The 25,065-nt window shown below is 42.3% G+C and overlaps 1 protein-coding gene across 2 annotated transcripts in view; it reads left to right on the forward strand.

The window, feature by feature from the left end:
• scfd1 (sec1 family domain containing 1) overlaps nt 1-25,065 on the forward strand; it is a 181,024-nt gene that overhangs the window by 147,023 nt on the left and 8,936 nt on the right. For both annotated transcript variants that reach the window (XM_039741264.1, XM_039741263.1), the window contains exons 21-22: nt 10,959-11,011; nt 21,157-21,190. In XM_039741264.1, coding sequence (XP_039597198.1) covers nt 10,959-11,011; nt 21,157-21,190 — 87 coding nt within the window. The remainder of the gene's footprint in view (nt 1-10,958; nt 11,012-21,156; nt 21,191-25,065) is intronic.

Raw genomic sequence — 25,065 nt, forward strand, 5'->3', positions numbered from 1 at the left:
AGCCATTTTTACACCAGTATGCTCACCGCACTTTAGCTATTAGGTGGTGAGAGAGATGATTAACCAGTTAGAGATGGGAGATTATTAGGAGACCAGAATGGCCAGCTTGTGATGGGAGAGTCAGGGCCTTGGTTTTATGTCTCTTCTGAAGGACAGCGTCATTGCGTCACTGCACTGGACGGAGCACTTTGCCTTGTTCAAGTTGCACCTGAAGGACATTATAGGTGGTACTTACTTCATGAGAAATTTTGCGTTATTCAAGTGTTTTAGCCAAGATTTATTTTGTATGTTTCTCTTAATGTTTTATTTATAGTGGACTCAGAATATATTCAGACTTCCCTTTCTCTATATTTTATTGTAGATAGATTTAATTTTAAATGGATACATCTGTCATTTTTGCCAGTTGTCTACACTCAATAGCCCATAATGAGAAAGTGAAAACAATTTTCAGAAAGGTTTGCAAATGTGTTAAAAATCAAAATCTGTTATCTCTCATTCATGCAAGTAAGCATTCAATCACTCCACATTGTCCTCAGATGCCTCCTGTTTGCTTTAATACTTTGTGAGATGCTTTTAGAACTTGACTGGAGTCCACCTGTGAGAAAGTGAACTAGTTTATTTAGAAAGGCCCATGTGTACCTTTGTATAGAATGTCCCCCAATTCACACTGCATATCAGAACTAAAACTAAACCATGAAGTCCAAGGAACTCTCAGTAAACCTCCGTGATCAAATTGTGGTGAGGCACAGATTGAGGCATGGGCATCAAACCAATTTCTAAAGCATTCATTGCTCCCAGGAGCGTAGTGGCCTCAAGAATTGTGTAATGGAAAAAGTTTGGGACCTCCAGGAGTCTTCTGAGAGTCCATTCAAGAAGGGCCTTGGTCAGGGAGGTGACCGTGTACCCACTGGTCACTTTAACAGAACCTCAGAAGTCCTCCGACCATCACAGCAGCACTTCATCGATCAGACAGAACCCACTTTTAAGTAAAAATCTTATTTAAAGCCCACCTCGAAATTGCCAAAATGAATTTAACAAACCGCCAGAACCAGTGCAGTTTGCCATCACGCCACAGCAGAGTATATTTGGCACCGTACATTAACTGAACTCTACAACTGGCTAAAGTTGGTTCCCAGTGCAATTTGCCAGCACGCCAGAGCTGATCAGTCCGTGCCATACATTCATTGAGCAGCCAGCTCATGACCACTGGCGCCCCCTAGCGAATCAGCATCACTGTCCCTAGGATTGAGCCGCTGCACTAGACTGACATGCTGGCGTCAGTGTTGGCCTCTGTGTGCTCGCGTGCAGCCAGTTCAAGAGCAGTTGGCACGACGATTGACTGAATTTCATCAATGGCATTACTTGCACCTTGGACATATAATAATAAATTGTTTTAGTAGTTTTTTTTTTTTTTATAGTTGTTACAGTTCATTGGCAGTGTGTTAAACAATCAGGGTTGCAGTAATTGTGGTGCTCTTTGCATGAAAAAGATATGCTTTCCGTTAAAATGTCACTTTTTCTTTGACGAGTTGTGACGTTTCCTTATAAACTGCAGAAAAAATGTATTTGGTGCCTAGGGGTGCATTAATACCCAAGTATGTGGCAGTGTAAGGGTTAAAGGACTCTGAGAGCCGAGTGAGAAGATTCTCTGGTCTGGTGAGACAAAAATTGAACTCTTTGGGCAGAACTTCAAGCACTACATCTGGCTAAAACCGGGCACTCTCATCGCTCGTCTAATGCCATCCCACTGGTAAAGCATGGTGGTGGCAGCGTCATGCTATGGGGACATGGAGACTGGACAGAATAGAGGGATGGATGAATGCAGCCAAGTACAGAGAGGCTCTTGCTCCAGGGTGCACTTTTCAAGACAGCAATGACCCAAAGTATACAAGACAACCCTGGACAAGTCTCTTGAGTGTCTTTGAGTGGTCCAGCCAAAGCCCAGACTTAAACCTCATAGAACAAGTGTGAAGAGACCTGGGGATGGCCATTCAGTCTTAAGGCGATTGAGAGAATATGCCAGGAAGAGTGGGATCAGCTGCCCAAATCCAGGTGTGCAAAACGTGTAGGGACTTACCCAAGAAGACTTGAAGCTGGACTTACTGCAGAGGGGGCCTCTACAAAGTACCAAATTAAGGGTCTAAATACTTCTATAAATGAGAGGTTTCAGTTTTTTTTGTTTTTTTTAACAAATGTACAGTTTATTTCCACTGTATTTCCATCATATTTAGGGGTGGAAAAAGTTATAGTGTGAGATGTAGTTGTAGAAAGTCAGCATTGCTTCTGCAAACACAACGTTCAGCTTGGCGTCTTATAGCAAGAACCCCCACCCAGTACTTCATCATCAGTGCTTGTGGATGACACCTGCTGTCTCAGTGAAGCACTTACCTCGATTAGGCAATCACCTTACATTCCTGTCTTTTCAGCTTCCCTAATTCCTCGGCATGTTCGGAATTCTTCAGTGCTCAGATAACAAAGTAACCTCTGTGGAGGCATAAATGTGTTTGTGTGTGTCAGCGTGTGGCCCGTGATGGGGGGCTCTCATTTCTCCTCATCTTTTTTCTTTTTTGTTCATTTATCCCTGCAGTCCGTATGCTGCTTGTATAAGAACTTCCATGGGAGACACAAACCCCCGCAACTTCCCACCATAATGCAACTCACAAAATAATCAAAAACCTATTCTTGATTTGAGAACACCTCGAGAACCCTATAGTCACCTTTCCAAATGTGATATATACAGACCCTCTACTGTGCAGAGTCCTGGCTGTGGTGGGGTGAAGACTGGTACCAGTCCGGAGGAAACAGCGGTCTGTCTCATTGAACAGTCATGCCAACAACTGCACTGCCATAGGGACAGTGGGCAAGCAAAATGTACTAGTCAATTAAGCAGAGCCTACGAAAAAACTCCCAGATCCAGCCCACCTTAAATCCGTTCGCACCTCTCCATCAGCGTCTTTTGTCCTGTGAATGTGCCGATAAAGACAAGCAGCCCGGTGTCCCATCCCCCAACGCCGCAGAACGGGCACAGAGTTCTCCCAGCTCAGGCCTTGATTGATCATCTGGGAGTGAAGTGCTGGAGTTTTAGAGTGGAAATAATAGGTCGTTATTTGGAACACATGCATTTCATATGTGTTCTGTTTCTACAATAATCTGTGTAAACACATCGTTAAAACAGAAACATTTTTCATATTTTAGTAGTAAATGACAAAATGTAGGCATAAACTATATAATGTGTGAAGCCTGAAGTCCAAAGATCAAATAAACACTTTCACAAAAGGTTCAAGGATAAGACAACAGCTTCCATGGCGTATCGGTAAGATTCGCTGACTTGTCCTCAAGAGTCCCCAGTTCGATCCCCACTGCCTCCTATATTTGCCATAGTGAGCTGCTCTTATTGTTAATATTATGCAATCAAATATGATCAGGGAGATGCGTATGGTATTACTCATTTTGATTTTCAGAAGGTATTTGATAAGGCAGAAGTCAAACTCAAAGAAGTGGAAGTTCAGAGCATAGTGGGTAGATGGGAGAAAATTTGTTTAAAAAACAGGAAGCAAAGGGTTTTGGTGCTTTGAGCTGAATTAGAATTAGATGATGTTAAAAGTGGCATCCTTCGTGGGTCAATGCTTGAACCGCTGATCTTTGTAATATATAAGTGATATGGATAGGAATATGAAGGACAAGCTGGTTAAGTTTGCAGATGATGCCAAACTATGCAATGAAATGGCAGCTAATCTGGAATTAGCTAAATCATCATAGATAGATGTGAAAGACATTATGTGATAGATGGATGGATGGATGGATGGATGGATGAAAGGCACTATAAAATATAGATCGATCTTTATTTGGAGTTTGGAGATTTTTTTTTTTCCCCAGAAGCTCCTTAAATAAACAGATATACACACACATTATATGATCTCAACTCAGAATAGAATGAAAGATAAAGTAGAAAATGTGTAATTTAGCAGTCCCAGTCCCTGTAAGGCACCTTACAGACATATTGCTGTTGGTGTAAACGATCCCCAGTCGTGTTTCTTGACACACGTGTGCTGAATAATCTGTTGGCTGAAAGTCCCCATTCATACAGGTGGTGTGCAGCATTGTTCATAGTGGCACTGAGTTTTGTCTTCATTCTCTTTTCCACTACGACCTCCAGGGGGTCCAGAGTGTGCCCCATAACTGAGAATGAAATTTTGATTAGCTCGTTCATTTGCTGGTCGTCTCTTGAAGTGATGTTACCAGCCCAGTACATCCCATTAAGAACACATCATCAGCCTATTAAAGGTTGTCATCAAAAATAACACAGTAGAGCTTCTGATGATTCTTTAAGACCGTAGAAAATCCTAACAATTAAAAAAAAAGAAAATCCCAAGTTGAAAACCATGGATGTGGAAAGAAATCGGAGCTGGTCAGTTCACTGGTTTAATTAGAGACATATGACATTTCTTCCTTGTTTTTGCCTTTATTTTATTTTCTCCAAAAAAAAGTTTTTTTCTTTATTATGTTTTGGGCTAATTTTTAAAAATGTTTACTGTAGTCTGGATACAAAAAGAATGTCTTTTATTGTTATTTTGGTAAGAAAAGGAAAGAGGAGACAGTTCTCTGTTTTTATTTAAGTCTGCTTGACTGTGCCACAGATCCTCTCATAGTCTCAAAATCAACCATTCCTCGACATCCTCAGGTGAAACATATTTGAGCTGATGCTTATACATTTGGGGCCAAAAGTTTCCATCCACATCAGCTAAAGACTTTAAACACTCCATGTTGCCCAAATCAAATACATGTCAGTTATTACTTTATTTCCGCAAGTGGCAAAGTCACAACAACAGCTAAGTGAAAGATTAGTTTCAGCCTTTATTTACAAGATCAGATGTTCAGTGCGTCTAAACCAAGTTGAACGTCTCTTTAAACAGCCTGGAAGATTCCAGACATTGATGTCATGACTTTTACAAGAGCCCCTGATTGGCCGATTGCCTTAACTGAGTTAATTGGGGGTTGCACCTGTGGCTTTATATAAGGGTCTGTGCTTTCCTTCCTGTGGGGAGAATTCTATCAGCTCAGCCAAAAATTAAAAAAAAACCTGCAAATCTCCACAAGTTCAATTCCTCTTTATTAGAAACTAGCCGTCCCCCGTAGCTCTGCCCACGTAGTAGTGAATCGGGACAAACTTTAAAAATCAATAAACAAACAGGCATCGCTAGCTAAGCGGAGGCAAGGAACACTTCAAATCACAGAGGTCAGACCGATTCGAATGGGGGCTGGAGTGTGAGTGAGGAGGGTCCTGCCCGGCTCCCTACTGCTGACGTCACGCTTCACCCTCCCCTCCACCTGCAGCCTCTGTCTCGGATTAGCACAAATATATCGCTTCTGCATGCAAACTGTGAGCAAGGTGAATGCGGCCCCAAGGAGACATGGCCGCTCCTCTGAAACCCCCACTTAAACAGTGATTCAACGGGAAACAAACACAGCTTGTCATCTCCTCTTTGCCAGATCAACTGCCAGCCTGCTGCTTGCTGCCAGGCATCTCACGTGGGGCCTCGAACATTTAGAAGTCTGCACCGCGGCTATCCTTGTGTCTCACTGCCTCGTCTCTCTTCCCTCACACATCCTCTGCTCCGGTCGGAGCTCCCGAACCACTGCGCCCCTTTGAGGAGGAAGATTTTGTGTTCTTTTGATTCTTTTGATCGAGAGGCGGAGCTGTGGCGACCGGTTCGCACCTCGACGAGACTTGTTTGTTCCAACAGTATTCGAGTAAAGTTTCTGTTTCTTCAAACCCCTGAGTGGACCTCTGCAACTTTGTGACACAAGCGTGACAGCGCGATGAGAGAAGTCGGAAAATCAACCATGATGTTCAAGGAAATTATAGAAAAAAAACCCAATTTAAATCTGTTAAGTACCTTATATACTCGCATGTAAGTCGGGTGTTGAAACCCAAAAAATCAAACATAAAATCAGACCCCGACTTATACGCCCGTTCAAAAATACACCTACATTTTTTTTTATTTTTTTTTTTACATCTTGCTTCCTCCGGTCTCGCACCAGTTTCTTACCAATTTATTGCGCCACTTCAACGACTTTTAATTTAAAACCAGCTTCATATTTTCTTCTGATCGAAAGCGTCATCGTAGATAAGGGATGCTCTTACGATAAAGGTGTATGAGGGTGTGAGATACAAAAAAACACAAATCAGTACAAACGTCACTTCAGACTAGTTCAGGTATTACCGTGTGGTCACGTGGGCGCAATCCATAGAAAAACAAAAGGCTGTGTGCCCAGTGGTTACTCTCTCAGGTGGGTGTTAGTATATCACAATCTCTTGGACCAATAGCATGAGTTTTCCGCATTCTGCTTATACGACCGACATTATAAAATACCGAAAATTATACGTTTAAATCAAAATCCGACTTATCTGCGGGAGAACTTATCCACAAGTATGTACAATACTAATTTTTATGGTGCACGTTTGGCGTACAAAGTCTCCACAGAAGGATCTTCAGCTAGGAAGCAACCCAGGGTTTAAGAAGTACAGGGAGACCTATCATGCAGTGGCATCAAGTTACAACTTAAACGTAAGTATATATGGTAGTTCTCTCGTTTGCTAGCTAAGCGGATGTAAGATACGCCCTGATGCTGGCATGTGAGTGAGGAGAGCACCCCACCCCACCCCACCTGGCCCGCTGCCTGTTTTCTCAGATTTGCACAAATAAAGCAGAACCACAAGCAAAATCTGATTCTTAGCACAATGAGAGACGTCATGAAATCAACCCGGAATGTTCAAACAAATTAAAGAACAAAACCCAATCTAACTCCATTAAGTAGTTCTCTTGTGAAAAGCAGACAGACAGATGTTGGATTTTATATATATATATATATATATATATATATATATATATATATATATATATATATATATATAGAGAGAGAGAGAGAGAGTGTCACAAACTCGACTCAGAGTCATAGAAAGGTTTGGGGCAGCCACCCGTTTAATTGATTTCCTGGCTGCAAAGTCATTCAAATAAATACAGCACTGATGTGCACAAAACCGAGGGAAGAGGGAAAAGGTGGAGGCTTTTAAAGGGGAAGACAGGAAGTGAGATCATAGGGGTCTGGCTCATGAAGGTCTTCAGCCATTGGTTCGAGGCTGGACGTGACATCACAGGGGCCAGAGCTGGCAAGGTCTCCTTCCATAGGCTCGGTCCCGGAAGTGACGTCCAGAGGGCCAGGTGGGATCTCCTTTGAATGGTCTGCAGAAAAGGGAGAAAAAGAGTCAGGGCACCCTGCCACATCCGGGTATGACTCAGAAATTGCCCTTACTCAAGCCCTTTAGCTGCCTCCCATGCGCACGCGTGTGACTATATATATATATATATATATATGGAGAGAGAGAGAGTTACATGTCAACTTCCTAATCAGCCAACAGATGGCGCTTCAGCAATCGTTCCGAGCGTCAACTGGATGATAACGCATACAAGACCTCAAGATTGTTACAGTCTGCGTTATACTGTATATTAGATTCCCAAACAACTGAAGGCCCCATGAGCTTCTGTGCCAACAATTGCACACAAATAAAAACACCTTGGGGCCACAAAGACACTGCATCACTCAGGAAGGAGACACAAATGAGCCCCTAGGGATGAACAAAGTTTCTTACGAAAGATTCCACTGAAACCCAAGGTAACAACAAAAGAAGTGACAAAGGAGTCGAAGGCATCAGGTATCAAAGTATCGCTAGTGGAGTCCTTCATCACCATGACCTGAATGGCTGCTGTGCAGGGAGGAAGCCCCTTCTCCAGGACTGACAGAAAAAGTTTGTAGTTTGCAGGTGATTTGGTGGCCTTTTGGAGGAGTGTTCTGTGTTGAGATGAAACAAACATTCAATTGTTTGGCCATAATGATCACCAGTATATACAGAGCCAAAGAACATTCTCCAACTGCAGCATAGCGGGGCCATGTCAAAAAATAAATGGCAACATGAGGAAGGAGGATTATCTGTACATTTTAAAGCAACAAATTTGTCTTCCATCAGAATGATGAGTCTAAACAGCCCTCTGGTGTTGTAACAAAATGGACAACAACTTGAAAGTACTGGACTGGCCATCACAAAGCCCTGACCCGAATCCCATAGAAACTGGAAAAGTGCGTCAGAGCAAAGAGGCCCACAGACCTAACTGATTAACGCCAGTTCTGTCAGGCAGCGTGGCCAAAAACTCCTGCCACGCGTTGTGAGAAGCTTCCGGAAGGTGACCCTAAGTGTTCGATTCACGTTTAGCAATTTAAAAGGCGAATACTAACTAAAGTGTTTGGAAAACCAAACTTTAAGTCTGATCGAGTGAATAAAGAGTGAAATCCATTTGTCTCTTATCAACTATTGTGACATGGCCACTTGTGGAAACAAAGGAGAGACCATAATTGGCTTAACACAGGGAACGTAGGGCATCATGACACGGCGGGAGTTGGGAAATATGGAGTTTGAAAGAATTTATCCAAGTTGGATGGAAAAATTTGGCTTCAACTGCATCTAAAACACCTTAATTGCCAAAAGTGAGATGTGAGTTTGAGCCACACGTAGCATAATTTGTGTTTGGTCTTGTGGGCCAGCGTGAGATGATGGATGGTTCTGAAGTGATAACAATTCCAGTTCCTAACCACTAGAGGGCTACACTGACTACAAAGTGTCCATGAAACTGTTAGGTCGTTGATAAAAGCTGAGTGGATCCACTTACAGAGTACAAATGCGCTGTAAATTAAACAAATACTCCACACAAAGTGATCGTTTCTGGATTTGTTACCCCACATTGTTTGTAGTAATAGCCAAGAAAACATTTAATCTCAGTTTTCACAGAGAAGAAAGAAAAAAAGGTGAAACATGAACGCAAGCTGAAGAACAGGAATCAAATATCTATTACAACTGTTGATCACCCGTATCATGTCAGGTTTCCAGTTGCTTATGTTACTGGTCAAACCCAATTTTAGGACCAACTACTTTAGACCAGGCTGAGCCAGTTTGTTCAAAGTACGACACGATGAATCAGTTTGGCTTAGGAAAGTACAATTGCAGGCCAAGTTAGTTTAGACGAACAAATCGGTTTGTCCTTGGAGCTCTACATTGAGTTTAGGATGATCTAAATCAGACTAGTTCATTCTTTCTGCCTAAGCATACCGGTTTAGCCTAGCCTTAACTAGTTTTTCCTAAAATCAGGTTTGGCCTATAGCGCTTATAACGTCCCAGACATGTTTATTTTGGCTAAAATATTGTTAAATAAAACATTTTGAGACAATTCTCTGCCACACAATAGTAAAGTATACTCGATATTATGAATCAGTTTGTTATGACCCTTCTTGCTGCCTTAACTTCATGTTTTTCTGGTCTCTTCCTCTGATGGGTTTTGAGGCTTTCTGACGGCAATGGTATTTGAAGTTTTTTGGTTCAAGGTGTTTTTAATTGAAAGTATTTTCACGTCTCTTTTTTATGCCATTTTATTTTTCACGGGGGCCATAATGTCGCTAAGGAAGTGACAAAGGAGTGCACAACCTCTGATGTCATCACTGCAATGAGATAACAGATCAGCATTGGGCATTTCCTGGTCATCTGAGATTGGGTCACTCCTTAAAATCTCTTTGATTCTGAACTTGGTGATAGACTTTTTGGCTCTGACGTTTGACTTCGATTTCGGTTTTGTTTCTGATTTTTGATGCCTGTGTTTTGATCTCTCGGTTTTCACCTTTGCATGTAATGTTTGACTGTGTTCATCTCACAATCCTTTTATGTGAGTTTTTCTTTTTCTTTTGGATTGAAGATAAGACTTGATCAATGAGCAAGGTGGAAAGGCGGATCATCAATTCAAAAAGTTAATCCCATGTGACTTGCGTTTCCTGTTTCTCATATGCACTGATGTTTCCGAAAGTATCTGTTTAACAATATCTAAGCAAAAAATACATGCATTTTGCTTGTTTTTGTTGTGAACTAGAGAGTTCCTAAGGACAAAGTCCCGAAAATGACTCAAAATGCCCACTAGAGGGGCAACCAATCAAGAAACAAAAAGGGCAAATGTTTATAAATAAAAGTAATTGCTCTGCTAACAGTGAAGCTCTAAAGAGCACAAAGAATGATCATAAGAGCAGACCAAAAGTTCAAAATCCAGAAAAGTTACAAAAAGCACTGAAAAAAATTACAAAAGACACTCAGCAGGCATTCAATGAACTGTAGGGGACTGTGTTTTTTTTATTTTTGTTTTTTCCTCAGTCTTTTTACGGCTAAGGGCAGGCCTTTGACTGTGATGAGCAGGTGGGAGATCGCTCACAAAACACATGGCACATAAAAAATATATTGGCATATAGAATCTACATAATCAACAGTAGTAACATAAAAATGAACAAAATAAACAGAAATCAGACCACTGGCTTGAAACATGAGAGTTTGGAGCGTACGACTGGATAACTGACTTGTGGAATACGTGACATGAGTAACGTGAATTTATTATTTTTTTCCTATGGTCATTTTTCACATTGTTTTCCGTTGTACAGCATTGGTCACCATTGGATTACATTGCGTCATAAACATTTTTATCTCCATTCCGCATGAAAGCATAAGGTTAAACTTTTTTCTTAGCCATCACTACAAATTACATGAGGTAGGTAACTTACTGTGCATAAAGAATATGATTTTTTGGGTGGGGTATGCCTTTAAGACGGCTTGTGTCTTAAGGCCATTACCATTTTGGACTGTCTGGTTGATGTCTCGTGAGCAGTTGTGTGTTCTCACCGTGGTGTGTGTTTTTATATTTTCATGTTTTTTCATATTTGTATGAAGCTCACCAGGACACGCGTTGAGAGCCACTGACTGAGAGGGTTTGTCCAGCTTAAAAAAGGAATGTGACTTTGTAAAAAAATAATTAAATAAACAAGTAACTATTGTGTATTTTGTTTAAATGTTGTTGTTTTTCTTCCACCTTCCCTAGGAAACGGACGATTACAGATACTTTGATCCCAAAATGCTCCGTGGCAGTGAAAGGTAAGTGAAATATTGTCTAGCTTAATTTTTTTTATTGGTTATTAAAAGTTTATTTGAAATTTTCTAAACTCTGTCAGTCTCTCTATATATAAAATCCAATGTCTGTCTGTATGTCTGTCCACTTTTCACGATAGAACAACTTAACGGATTTAGATCAGCTGGCCTTGGGGGGGACGGGGACAGCCTCAGGGCATAACCTTAATTCTGCTTACTAGCAAACGAGAGAACTATTTAACAGATTTAGATCGGGTTTTTTTCTAGAATTTGCTTGAACATTACGGTTGATTTTGCGACTTCTCTCATTTTATTCTCATTTATTTACACGAATCCGAGAGAGACGCAGTGGGCCAAGGGGAGGGGGGCCTCTTTACTCACGCACCCACGTCAGGGCGTATCTTACCTCCGAACGAGAGAACTACTTAACGGGTGTAGGTTGCCCTTTTTTCTATAATTTGCTTGAACATTCCGGTTGATTTTGTGACTTCTCACATCGTGCTAAGAATCAGAGTTCACTTGCAGGAGCGATGTATTCGCACTAATCTGAGACAGAGGCAGCGGGCTGAGAAGAGGGGGAAGCCAGACACGGCCCTCCTCACTGTCCTGTTTCACTTCTACGCCGGCGAAGCCGTGGGGGACGGCTAATCAGAAATAAAGGCAAATATTCAAGTGCAGTGTATTATATTTTTATTTTTTTATGTCTGCATTTTTTGTACACATTTCCTCCCAAGTTATTTGTAGTGATGGCCGATAAACGTTTTTAATCTTATTTTAATGGAGAACAGAGTTTATGATATAACGCACATCAACAGGTTCTGGCAGGGCAATACTGAACAGCAGCAAAAAATATTAAGGCAATGACTGCACTCCAGTGTTTTTGTTAAAAATCACCGACATTAGCCTCCGTTTTCACCTTTCGTCCACACTACCCCATTGTTTTTAACCCCTGAAAATGGAGACTTCTGAAAGTGCCGTCCAGAGGCATATATTCCTAAAAATGCAGACTTTGCATTGCAGTGCGGATGGGTGAAAACGTACAGTTTTGAAAGCACTGACTGCAATCGTGTTCTGATTGATTTGTGCTTCCTACATGGTCGTCTCCTAAACTGAGTCCTTCTCATTACAACATCTCAAAAGAAAAACCTATTCCAACATGGCGGACATGGAGCAGCTGCTTTCAATGACGCTTATTGTGTTGCTTACAGGTATAAATCTAAACTTTTGTTTTTCATGTATACCCCTGCTTTTTTTCCGTGCCTCTAAATGCAAGCTTCAAATGAACATCAGGCATGGAGGACTCTTCCTCTTCCTGTTTCCAGTGATGCATGCAAGCTCAATGTACACAAATGGCTGCGCCATATGCGTTTTCAGCCATTTTAGTGTTAACAGAGATACAAAAACGCTGTTTTTAAATGAAAACATAGTAGAGTGGACATGTTCTAAAATATCCATGAATAAAATCAGTTTTCTCCATGTTGTATGTAGTATTTCACCGGTCAGTTATCCTGTTGTATGTTCACAACACATATAGTCATTTTTGATGAAATATTGTTAAATAAATACTTCAGGAAAATCAGAGTAGTGCTTGAGTGTGAACGGGAATGGAGCCATTTCACCGAAGTGTGGCATGAACAGAGACGAGACTGTCTGTCGGGCTCATGCTGATCACTGGCCGCCTGGTGCCTAGCGCAGCCCCCGGGTCTTGTGTTTCAGTCATGCATTATGTGTCATCTGCATGTTGTGTCCGCATTATTCTGGCTTGTCCTTTTTCACCTCAAAGCGTTGCATTTTAAATTTGAGAGGTGTGACAGTTTAGAACCAATAGATTGTCCTGGGCAGCAGGTGTTTGCAAGTCTTTCAGTTGACTTCATTCTTAAATTCCTGTCGCTGTGTTTTGTCAGAGGATGACTTTGTCTAAGGGTGTCTCCATGATCAGAGGCCAACTCAGACAGACATGTCGACATGAGTGGCGCATGAGCTCTTTCTAGTCCTTAGAGAAGCAGGTGGCATTAATTAGGTAAGTTTATGTTAAGACTAGAGAAGTCTGAGCAAGGAAAGGAAAATTCTGGAATGGCTTTCTTGCTTTCCCCATATTGGTCGTTAGTGATAACCCTAACCCTAATTTGTGATGTCTACTTCGCTCCTTAATAGAATCACTTATCATTTTGAAAATTTTTGGAATTCGTTCTTTTCAACTTGCTCTTCAGAGTTGTACAAATGTTGTGACTTTTCAAACTCTTTTGTACGTTGCTTTGGATAGCAAATAAATGTAAATGACAAAAATCTGAACATTTCCTTAAACAATTATAAAAATACAAAATAAGTACAGAATCATAACAGAGCGAGGTTTCTGGGAATACTTATATGGTCGTCATGAAATGCTCTGTTCTTTTAATAGTTTTAGAAAAAATCATTTTAGAGTCCCTTTGTTTTTGGCCACTTGCTGTTTTGATTTAGTTCGTCTGACATAACTATTTTTAAAATAAATATAATTCAGCTTATTTCTGGACATCAGCAAGCCTCTTAAAGAAGTTTTTATCTACTTCTTACGACCATCTGGTTTTTGAATCCACCTTTTCCAGTAAAGCAGCAGAGACTTGACGTTGGAAACCCTCTCTGACCGGAGGAGACGCTGCCACATTCGAGGTCACACTTGTTGGACTCTGGTAGGTGACAGGTCTCCCCCAAGGAGCCGAGCACAAAATGGCAGCACCCTAAAATAGAAATAGAGAATCAAAGTGGCTTCAACCATAAGGTTAAAACAATATCATTACAAATGATCAGAAAGGGCCTAAAAGCAAAGTGGAAGTAAAAAGATAAGAACAGAAACAAACAAAAGAGTGTATCATAAAACGCCTTACATAATGTGTATTAGAAAACAAGTAAACTCTATGGGGGTTTGAAAATGTTAATGCAGAATTATTATTATAGAGAGAATTTTGCCTTTTTTACAGAAGCTCTTTAGATAAATAAATAATAATTGGGTAGATAAATAAATATGCACACACCAACATGATTATAAAGAAAGAAAAGACAAGTTCTGACTTGGCCATCCCAGTCCCAGTGAGGTGCTGTACAGGCGTATTGTTGCTGCTATAAAGGAGCCCCCCGTCACGTTTCTTGACAAACGTCTGCTGAATAATTGACTGGATGAAAGTCCTCAGTGTTGGGGGGCCATGGAATGGAGAGGATGTGCGGCTTTGTTCATAATGGCACTCAGGTTTGTCTTCATTCTCTACTGTTCTCCACTACTTCCAGGGGGTCCAGAGTGTGTACCATAACTGAGTCTGCCCTTTTAGTCAACTTGTTGATTCAGTTGGCCTCTCCTGAAGTGATGTTACCAGCCCGGCGCACCACACCACAAAGTTGTAGAAGATGTGAAGAAGGTCACTTCCCACATTAAAGGAACACCATCTCCTAAGGAAGACAAGTCTGCTTTGCCCCCTCTTGTTTAGTTCCTCTGTGTTCCAAGAACAGTCCAAGCCGTCATTAATGTGGACCCCCAAGTACCTCTAGGAGTGGACCACCTCTACATCCACTCTTTAAATAGTGACCGGAGATAGAGGCTCTTTGGTGTGGTGAAAGTCAATGACCAGTTCCTTGGTATTACTGATATTAATCTGTAGACAATTCTCTTTGCACCACGAAACAGTGTTCCCCCCTCGCTCCTCTCCTTTGTCTCATCCCTTTTATCGACACTCCCCGTAAGTGCAGAATCATCTGAGAATTTCTGCAAGCGACCTGACCTGCTGTTAGTCCGAGGTGTACAGAGTGAAGAGAAGACCAGACAGGCCTGTCCTTGTGGCGCTCCAGTGGTACTCACACAGTCCTCGAGTCTCACAAAGTACCGTCTTCCCGACAGATAGTCCGTCATCCCGGACACCACAGGGCCATCCGCCTGCACATATTTGAGTTTACCCCTTAACATAGATGGCTGTTGTTATAATTATTAATATTGATATTGTTGTATTCTGTTTAATAGTGTTAGCATAAAATTGAAAAGCACAGCGCTACCATATTTGGCAGAGAATTGAAAAAATAAAATTACCACCCAAGAGGTGACAAAAGTGGCATTTTGGTGCCCGTATTCTTCTCTGTTAGCCTGCATGTGAAGAGTCCTTGTGGGTGTTTGTAGATTCAAAGCTTCTGGAAAAAAAATCACTTCATTCTGCTAGGATTGATTGCCCTTCTAATGTGTTGCTTGGCTTCATGGCGTGGTAAGGACTACTGACAGACATAACAGAGTGGGCCGCATAGAAATCCTTTCATCTTCATGCAGTCAAATTCCAAGAGTAGAAGAACTTGGCACACAATGCCGGCATCTTTCAGAGCTCCCTGCGCTGTAGCAGCGGCACATCTGTTTTTTGCTGTCCATCTTTTATATAAAAGAATTTTCTCATAACCCGTTACACAGGAGTCATTAGAATTTCCAAAACCCGGGCAACAGAGTCCAGTTCTGCAACATAAATTCGTTTAACAAGTTGTTTTAAAATTTTTGCAAGGAATGGGATTGAAGCTTTTCAGTCGCCTGCTGTTCCTTCTCTCTCTCTCTTTCTCACTGGTAGCCTTCACTCATCAACGTTTACTCTGCTTTTTCATCGGCAGGAGTGTCTATCCTTGTTCTCCTCCAGTTGTCTGTCCTGGAGACTTTGATTGGAGTTTATAATCCATTGTGGACGGCTCAGTGAAAATGTGCTGTTTGACTCTGAGCGAGTCGCTTAACCTGCCTGAGCTCCAGCTGTTAAGAAATGGCTTGGGACTCCTTCAACTCTTATCTGCAGTATGTAATTGTCAAAGGGAGCTTTTTAAAATGCCGATTACTGGTTTATATATCAAAGTAGCATGGTGCTTAGTCCTGTTGCCTAATAGATTGAAGATTGAGGATCAAAAATAAAGTGTGCAGAAAGCCAAGGGGTCCAAATACTTTCTGAATCCACTGTAGATGGAGATCAAGCCGAGGCCTTGAATCTGTAAGTCAGCAGCACTAACTGCGTCAACCCTTAAATACACAAGAAGTAAAAAAGAAAACAAATTTTATATAGCGCCCTTTCTTTATTTAACTATAACTTTATTTAAATATTCTTTAACTATAACCCTGGAGCTCAAGCAGCAGTGTGTGTTGGGAGGACGTCTACAGTGGATTCAGAAAGTCTTCAGACCCCTCACTATTTTCACATTTTGTTCTGTTGCAGCCTTATCCTAAGATCTTTTCCAATTCATTTTTCCCCCACAAAGCAACACTCAATACCCCAAAATGGCAGAACAAAAACAGGGTATAGAATTTTTTGCAAATTGGTTAAAGTTAAAAAAGAAAAGAAACTGAAATGTGACATTGTCACAAGTATTCAGACCCTTTACTTAGTACTTTGTTGAAGCCCCCTTTGGGTGGTTATTCCAGTCCGGAGTCTTCTTGGGTGTCACACAACAAGCTTCACACACCTGAATTTGGGGATTTTCTGCCATTCTCCTCTACAGGTCCCCTCAGGCTCTGTCAGGCTGGATGGGGTCCATTAGTGGGCAACTGTTTTTAGGGCTCTCCTGAGGTTGAAGTCTGGGCTCTGGCTGGACATCTCTAAGACATTCACAGAGTTGTCCTGGATTGTGTTTACTATGCCATGTTGGAAAGTGAACCTCCCGCCCAGTCTGGGGTCCCGAGCTCTCTGAGCAGGTTTTCATTAAGTATCTCTCCGTGTTTTGCTCCATTCAGCTTTCCCTCAACTCTGACCAGTTTCTTAATCCCTGATGCTGCATACCACCATGCCCTTCAGTTGGAATGATATTGCACAGGTGATGAGCAATGCCTGGTTTTCAAGACGTGACACTTCAATCTTTGTCTCATCAGACCAGAGAATCTTGTCCTTTAGGTGCCTTTTTACAAACTCTAAGACAATTTTCATGTGTAGTCTGGCCACTCGGCCATTAGGCTCAGATTAATGAATTGTTGCAGTGGTGTTTGTCCCCATCTTCATACAGCTTCTCTGGAGCACAGATAGGATGGCCATTGACTTCTTAGTCACCTCTCTTACTAAGGCCCTTCTCCACTGATTGCTCAGTTTACCTGGGAATCCACTCCTGGGATTAGTTATGGTTGCTCTAGTCTCATGTGGCCAGACATGATTGCCAAACAAGAACACACTTCTGTGGACAACGCATTAAAAAGTGTGTCGTGATTTGGGGTAAAATCCTGCACCGCAGAGGCTCCACCCACAGGACTTCTTCCTAAGACGCCTGCCACCCAATTTCTCCAGTCCGTGCATTTTAAATTGCCGCAATGGATTTTAGGGAGAGAGCAAATGTTACCAAACAAAAGACTTGATTCTGATGATATAAAAGCTAACATTGCTGTTGTCATTCAGTATATACCAGGGGGCTTTGCTCGACCACCCCCTACAAGGGCGCGCTATGCGCCGGCCATTTCACGTCCCTACCGGTCATGTTGTGAAGGGGGGGCTGAACGCATGCTAAGGAGATACGGTCACTCCTCCGAAACCCCCTCTTAAACGGTGATACAATGGGAAAGAAATCTTTTTTTGTTGTTGTTACCTCATCTTTGGCCAATCAGCTGCTGCCATGCTGTGTGATCTGCATCTCGCACGGTGCTTTGAACATTTAAAAGCCTGTACAGCAGCTGTCCTTTTGTCTCACTGCCTTGTCTCGCGGGACGTTAAAGTGTCTCTGAGAAAATCACATCTCGTCGCCTTCCAAGATTTTTTTCTAAAAGAGATATATATATATATATACCTACTTCAAATAATTTGTAGTGATGGCAGAGAAAACTTTTCACCTTGTGTTTTTATGCAGAATAGTGATAAGTTTGTGACAAAACAGAACTCTGTACTGACAAATGTTGGACAACAGCAAAAAGTATCAAAATGTCCATGGAGAAAAAATGTCATCTTGAGTCATCCAGTAGTTTGTTCACAGCATCCCAAACCATGGCCAGCTGTTTATTGGAAGACCAGACGTTGCTCAGAAGAACTTTGCACGATGTCCTTATGAGCGGCACTTTACTAACTAACCGTCTTGATTTGGAGACCTAGAGCTCTAGTGAGAAGTGTCTACAGTCTCATCAAAAACAGCAGGTACCTCATCGTAAGGCACAAAACATAAAGCTAACAATATTTTAACTTGCAGGCAAACTACAGTATTTGTAAGCTTCCACTAAATGAAGTTACTGCCGATTTTGCCCACCGTAACTCTCTGAGATTGAAAGAGCAAAGCACAGCTTTTACACCATCAGGTCATAAGGCTGCTCAGTAGCCTCTTATTAACTCCATCATCCTGCTCACGGCTGACTCACTAAATCACGGGCTGATTATGCAGGATTGGCTGAAACAAAAGTCTGCAAAGTTAAACTCATGAAAAATTGCTCTAATTGTGAATAGTTCTTTTTGTTTGATTTCTTGAGCAGAAAACAAAAATATAATTAGGATGTTTCCCATCATGTCACATTCAAGTAAAAAACCTGAAAATACCAACTTTCACAGCTCCAAATCAATTTAATAGGAACATATTTGGTCCGTGTAATATTTTTAAATGTATATGCACAGAAAACAATCCACATTCATTGACTTAACTCGATTTTGTCACTTCTTAGCTTTTCCGTTTGGTGGCCCACCATTTGTCCCTTTTTTCTGGTGTGTCCCCCTGAATCATCCAACAATTGTCCGCCATCATAATAACATCCCGATGTCTCTGGTACCTTCTGTCCATGTCTTTCATATCTTGATGGAATCTTTTGAACTGCTCTTTACTCACCGCTCCAAGATTTTCACAGAAACGTTCCAAATGGATTCCGAGACTGATGTTGCAACCCATAGTTGAATTCCTTGGATCAACAACCTCCCAAGAAGACATACTGTATCTGTTACAGAAAACCCAAGGAAAAATAAATAGCACTGCTACTCACAAGAGACAGCCTGGCTAGTGCTGAGTTCTGCTTTGCGCTTCTTACACTTCTAATTGGATTCATCATTTAATGTTTTGTGTGATTTTTTTTTTTTTTTGAGTATTTTTCTTACCTCTAGAATACTCTTTTAACACCATGTTTTCAATTTGAGGTTTACTTTTATTGGTATTAAATATTTTGTCCCGTTTTCGCTGTCATCGTGGTTGTTTACAGTCACCTCCATTTTGCACTTCCATCATCAGGGCAGAGGTTGTCCTTGGGATTACTTCTCTCTCTGAGTTGACAGGTTTAAAATCCTTTTCCAAACCTTTTTTCTCTCAGAATCTTGTGGTTTTTGGTCATGTTTCGTCTCTTGAGTCTGATTCTTGTCTTGTGTTTTTATTTTATTTTAGTTTTTGGTTTATAGGGCAGTAGATTTCTTGGTTTTGATATCATTTCTGTCTTTGACTTCACCTTACCTCCCAGTTGCCTCATTAAAAACGTCCTGCTTGTTCGTTAGCGCAACACTCTTGAGTTTGACATCATGTTTGAAAAATGACTGATCGCTCCTCTCTACTCGGCCTTCTTCTTCTTTTAAAGCTTTTCCCACTTTCATGTGAGACTGCTATATTGCACTAATGTGTTCATTTCTTGTCTGTTGAGCTCCTCCTTTCCTGACATCCCTGTCTCTCTTAGCCAGCAGCCCCACTACACACACATCCACTTTGGTCGTCATCTTCTCTTCCATATCTACGATTCTTCTCCCCACACTATTAACCACTCTGTGATGATGCGGGTTCACTGCATGCTCCCATCGTCCGTCCGGGAGCCCTTGAACCCGTCACCGTGGGGAATGTTACCGATGAGCTCGGCAGTGAGGCACAACAAATGGAGCAAGGGGATGGTGCAAAAGTGCAAGTGCTTTTATTAAAACAACACCAAATTAAATAAAGTTAAGTGCTTCAAATCATTAATAATCCATAAAAACAGTTGTGAAGTTGAGATTAAAAACGCCATAGAAAAAAAAACAACGCTGGAAACAATCCTTTAAAAACACAAAGCCCAGTGTCTTTTTGCCTTGCGACTCTCCTGCTTCTCCCATCGGGCTTTGCAACAGGAGAGTCGCCATACCTGCAGCTGATCTTCTTTCCACATAACTGATCTGGTGGCCTTCCGATCCTTGGCTCCCGTTCTGCTCACCGAGATCGAGACTTGGCTTCCCTGGCGACCAGGACACTCACGTCAGGGAATTCACCTCTCAAACCTCCCGACTCCCGCTACCTTCTCGGCCTTACGCAGCCAGCCGTCCTACTGCCAGTCACTCCCATTCCTCCATAAAATGCTCAGCGGGAGTGACCACTTCCAACTGCCCCAGGTGTTGGCCAAACACCCCTGCTAGGGCACAACTGTTCAGCTTCCTGCCTGCAAGCCTTCGCTCGCTCACTCACACCGGCTCTCTCTTCAACGCTGCTTCCTGCTCTCCTGCAGCCTCCATCTTTTTTCCCTTCCTTTTTCTCCTTTCCCTCCTGGTCACCTCACACTTCTATTTATGATGGTGACGTGATTCACCTGGGGGCAATCGCTGGCTCCCAGGAACAATTACAGATGTGGACGACTCCTCACCTGCGCTCTTAAGTGAGACTCATCTGCACCGCAAATCACCCCAGGAACCACTTCAGCCACACATCACTACACCCCCTTGCTATGCGAGTGCGGGGATTATTTATTTATGTGAATTTCCCCTTGGGATTAATAAAGTATCTATCTATCTATTTATTTTAAAAATGGCCCTTTGACATGAGCTGTGGACCCGCTATACCACCCGCTATACCACGCGCTCTTCTCTTTTCATGCCCCTACCACTTGAACCTTCTTTCCTGTTTGTTCCTTTGAGAGTTCCCCAACTCTCTGTTAACTGTACTTCTGATTCTCTCATTCCTGATCTTATCAGGCTTTCTTATTCTACACATTCATCTCAACATCCTCATTTCTGTAGCGTCCAGTTTCCATTCATGCACCCTTTTTAAGTGCCCAGGTTTCTGGACCATACAGCAGTGCTGCTCTGACCACTCACCCTTTCGTACGCCTTACACTGATTCTTTGGTCACCTAACACCCCTGATGCCCTTTTCCAATTTTTCCACCCTGATTACATTTGATGGATTATTTTTTGATTGAGATCCTTGTCTGCTCTACCTCATGTTCTAATATTATTTTTAGGGTCATACTGACTGTTTTTGTCTCTTTATTTTTTTTAACAGTTCTGTTCCAAGAAACAAGAATCCATTCCAAGAGGTGAGTTGTGTAAAGACATTTTAACTTAAGCTTTGCTTGCTACTTGTTATGGCATTTTGATCCTGCACTCAGTGAAGAACTCTATTCAAAAATAAATCGGCTTGATTTGGCTTGTGGGTATTTGCATGTTCTCCCCGTGTCTGCGTGGGTTTCCTCCCACAGTCCAAAGACATGCAGGTCAGGTGATTTGACGATTCTAAATTGTCCCTGGTGTGTGCTTGGTGTGTGAGTGTGTGTCCTGTGGTGGGCTGGCACCCTGCCCAGGGTTTGTTTCCTGCCTTGCGCCCTGTGCTGGCTGGTATTGGCTCCAGCAGACCCCCGTGACCCTGTAGTTAGGATATAGCGGGTTGGATAATGGATGGATGGCTTGTGGGTAAACTTTTTGAAATTCCAAACTTAGATTAGCACTTCACACTTCTGTTTGGACACGTGGGATTCTGTCCTTACTGGATGGGGTGACATTCTGTGTTTTGTGGTGGAATCACACCAGGCTCCATGCCAATTCAGACATTTGTACTGTGGTAACTGCCAGTGGCCAGCTGTGAACCTGCAACATCTTCATTAGGGAGGACCTCAGAAGTTCCTTTTCTACCACAAGAATTAGGAGAACTTCTCTTTCTCTCCCTCTCTCATTCTCGGTCCCCTTTTTATATATGGTGCCACCACTATATTCCACTCATCCATAGTGCAAGTCCTACTGACTACGCCAAGTGTTTTTATTGTGGAAAAGAGAATTTGTGTTGCTCATGGCATAAGTAGCTTCTAAAAGCCAACATTGCAGGTTTGTGGTTGGCCACCGGCAAATATCTGAATTGGGGTAGATCATGGTGTGAGTCCATGACAAAACATCCTGGTATTCCATCTGGGCTGCTGCGGCACTACAGAAGGTGGTGGCAGAATATCATTACCCCAAAATCACCTTCTAGCCAGGACATGTATAACATGCACATCCTTTTATAAAAAGCGAACCTCAGCCCTTTTGCATAGTCACTTACCTTACTGCTCTATTTAAGATCATTGACGTATGTAGCACAAGATTCTGCATCAGTCTTTATCCTCAGATCATAAGGCTACTCAGTGTGTAGTTCTTATATTTTTCTCTGATGTTTTGCTCATTGTTTGTTGTTGGTATTGTACGACCTTTTCAAGTCTGAAGGAGAGCATACATCTCATTGTACTGGAGACATATTTGAAGCTGAACTTGTGATTTACGTGAATACACGACCCAAACGTTACACACACACAGACATATACAGTACAGTGGGTTGAAAAAGGATTCAACCCACTAGACAAAGTTTAAATTTCCTGCAATGTTTTTCTTCGAAAATGCATCTTTAGTTTCCTACTGTTACATATAAATGAGGACCTCTTGGACAAAAAAATTTCACTAAGAAATCCTGAAAATCAAATTATTCTGCAGTGATAAAGAACATATCAGTGAAATCAGCTGTTGAATAAGTAATCGAGGCCTAATAACTTGGAGACGATGTGATCGTTAACAATGAACAGAGGTGTAAACCATCAAGCCATTAATCCTCTAACAGGTTGACTGGTCTGTACGTGATTATTCAGGCCAATTCTTAAGAACAGACAACTGAGAAATCAGTACAAGCGGCTCATTTGGTGAAACCTCAAAAACTGACAAACATGAAGACAAGAGGACCTTTTAATGACTTGACCAACGCTGTGATTAAGACATTTAAAGATGGCAATGGTGCCAAGAAGACTGCCAAGCTCCTTAGCCTCAGTGTGTCCACTGTGAAGGCCATCGTAGCGAAATGGAAGAGAACCAGGAGCATCATGAACCGGCGTAGGTCAGGCCGCCCTGTTAAAATAACAAAGAAAATGTCAAGAAAACAAGTCAGAGCAGTCGGAGCAAATCCTACGGTGACTCTCAGTGAGCTGCACCTGGAGACTACAATATCGAAGGGGCTGTATGGCAGAGTTGCCAGAAGAAACGCCATTACTAAAAAAATGTCATCTGAAAGCTCGATTCGCTAACAGACATCTTGACAAGAGTCCTGCATTCAGGAGTCCGATGAGACTAAAATTGAACTTTTTGGCCTCAACACCAAGGCGTTTGTCTGGCGGACGGAAGGGACTGCCAATGATCTGGCAAACGCCATACCTACCATCAAGCATGGTGGGGGGGCATCATGCTTTGGGGCTGCTTCTCTAGGGCAGGCACCGGGTCCCTTGTCTGCATTGAAGGAAGAACTGAGAGTAAGAAGTATATCCAGATTTTGGAAGAAAACCTTCAAACGTCAGCCATGAAATTGGGACTCGGACAACGCTACCACTTTCAGCAGGACAATGACCCGAAACACTGTGCCAAAGTAACCCAAGCATGGTTTGACAAAAACAAGATCCAGATTTTGTAGTGGCCTAGCCAGAGTCTGGATCTGAATCCAGTTGAAAATTTGTGGTGTGATCTCAAAATTGCAGTTCACAAATGAAAATTTTCAAACTTTGCCCAGGTGGAGCAGTTCTGCAAGGAAGAATGGGAAACATGGCCTCCATCCAGATGTGCTAAGCTCGTTGATGGCAATCCAAAGCGATTTGCAAGCAGTTATTGGTGCTGCTACCAAGGATTGACTGGGTGTCATGTGAAGGGGTCCATTACTTTTTCACAACATGACTGTCAATTTGCATTTGTTTAGTTCACCAAGCTGTAAATGTGTCAAAATATGTACACAGAGAAATAAAAGTTCACTGTGATACTCTGCATTTGTGATTTTTATAGGTTCTAATAATGTAAGATGGAAATATGGCGGCTTTCCAGAGCCCGCTGTATATGTATGTGTGTGTGTGTGTGCGCATATATATAGTGTGGCAGGAGGCTGGGGGTCAGACCCAGCTGGGACGCCTGGAAGGACCGGGAGGCAATCTATACCTCCCCCGGGCCACAAGGGGGCAACCACCCTGGATAGTAAGTGGAAGGAGCAGGAAGGCTCAAACCCATGGGGGCCCGTGGCTACCGCCAGGGGGCGCCCCAAGCCTCATAAAGCCTGGGAGATCTGCACTTCCGCCACACCTGGGATGGTGGAAGAAGAACCTTCCAGGGATGCCTGAAGTGCTTCCAGGTGCTCATACGGCACTTCCGCCATACCAGGAAGTGCCACCGGAAGAACATCAGCAAGCACCTGGAGCACACCCAGGTGATTATAAAAGAGGCCGCCTTCCTACAGTCAGGGAGCGAGAGTCGGGAGCTGGAGGAGGACGAAGCTCCAGCAAGGGAAGAAAGGCGGTCCACGGACGTTAACAGGCCGGTGTAAGAGTGTTTGGTGCGGGAAGCGCTGTGTGCTGTGCGGGACTGTGGACATTGTAAAGATTTGTAAATAAATCGTGTGTGGTGGACTTAAGTCGGTGTCTGTGTGTGCTCGCTGGCTTTCACAATATATATATATATATATATATATGTGTAATTTTGTTTTTTTAATAAATTACTTAGGATATAGCAGGTTGGACAATGGCTGACTGAACGAGCTACTTCATATCATTTTTAGTGATGGCAGAGAAAAGCTTCTCACCTCGTATTTTCATGTAGAACAGAGATAACAAGTTTTTGATAAAACAGAAGTTTATGCTGACAAATATTAGACAACACTGAAAACTATTAAAGTGTCTATGGAGAAAAAAATTCATATTAACTCTTTCAGGGTGGATGTCGACTTTTGTCGGAATTCACGGGTAGAGGGCGGTAATCACCTGTAAACGGTGACAAAACTTGCCGTTCTGTTATAGTTCGACTCTCTTTAAAGTTAGCTTTGTTGATTTGACCAAGACTTCCTGCAAATGAATGAGTAGAGAAGAGCAAACGACCCCTCAAATGGCATCGACATCTGGCGAAAGCCCCAAGCGAATGCGCAACGCGG

Source organism: Polypterus senegalus, chromosome 18 (assembly GCF_016835505.1).
Source record: "Polypterus senegalus isolate Bchr_013 chromosome 18, ASM1683550v1, whole genome shotgun sequence".
Taxonomy (NCBI): Eukaryota; Metazoa; Chordata; class Cladistia; order Polypteriformes; family Polypteridae; genus Polypterus; species Polypterus senegalus.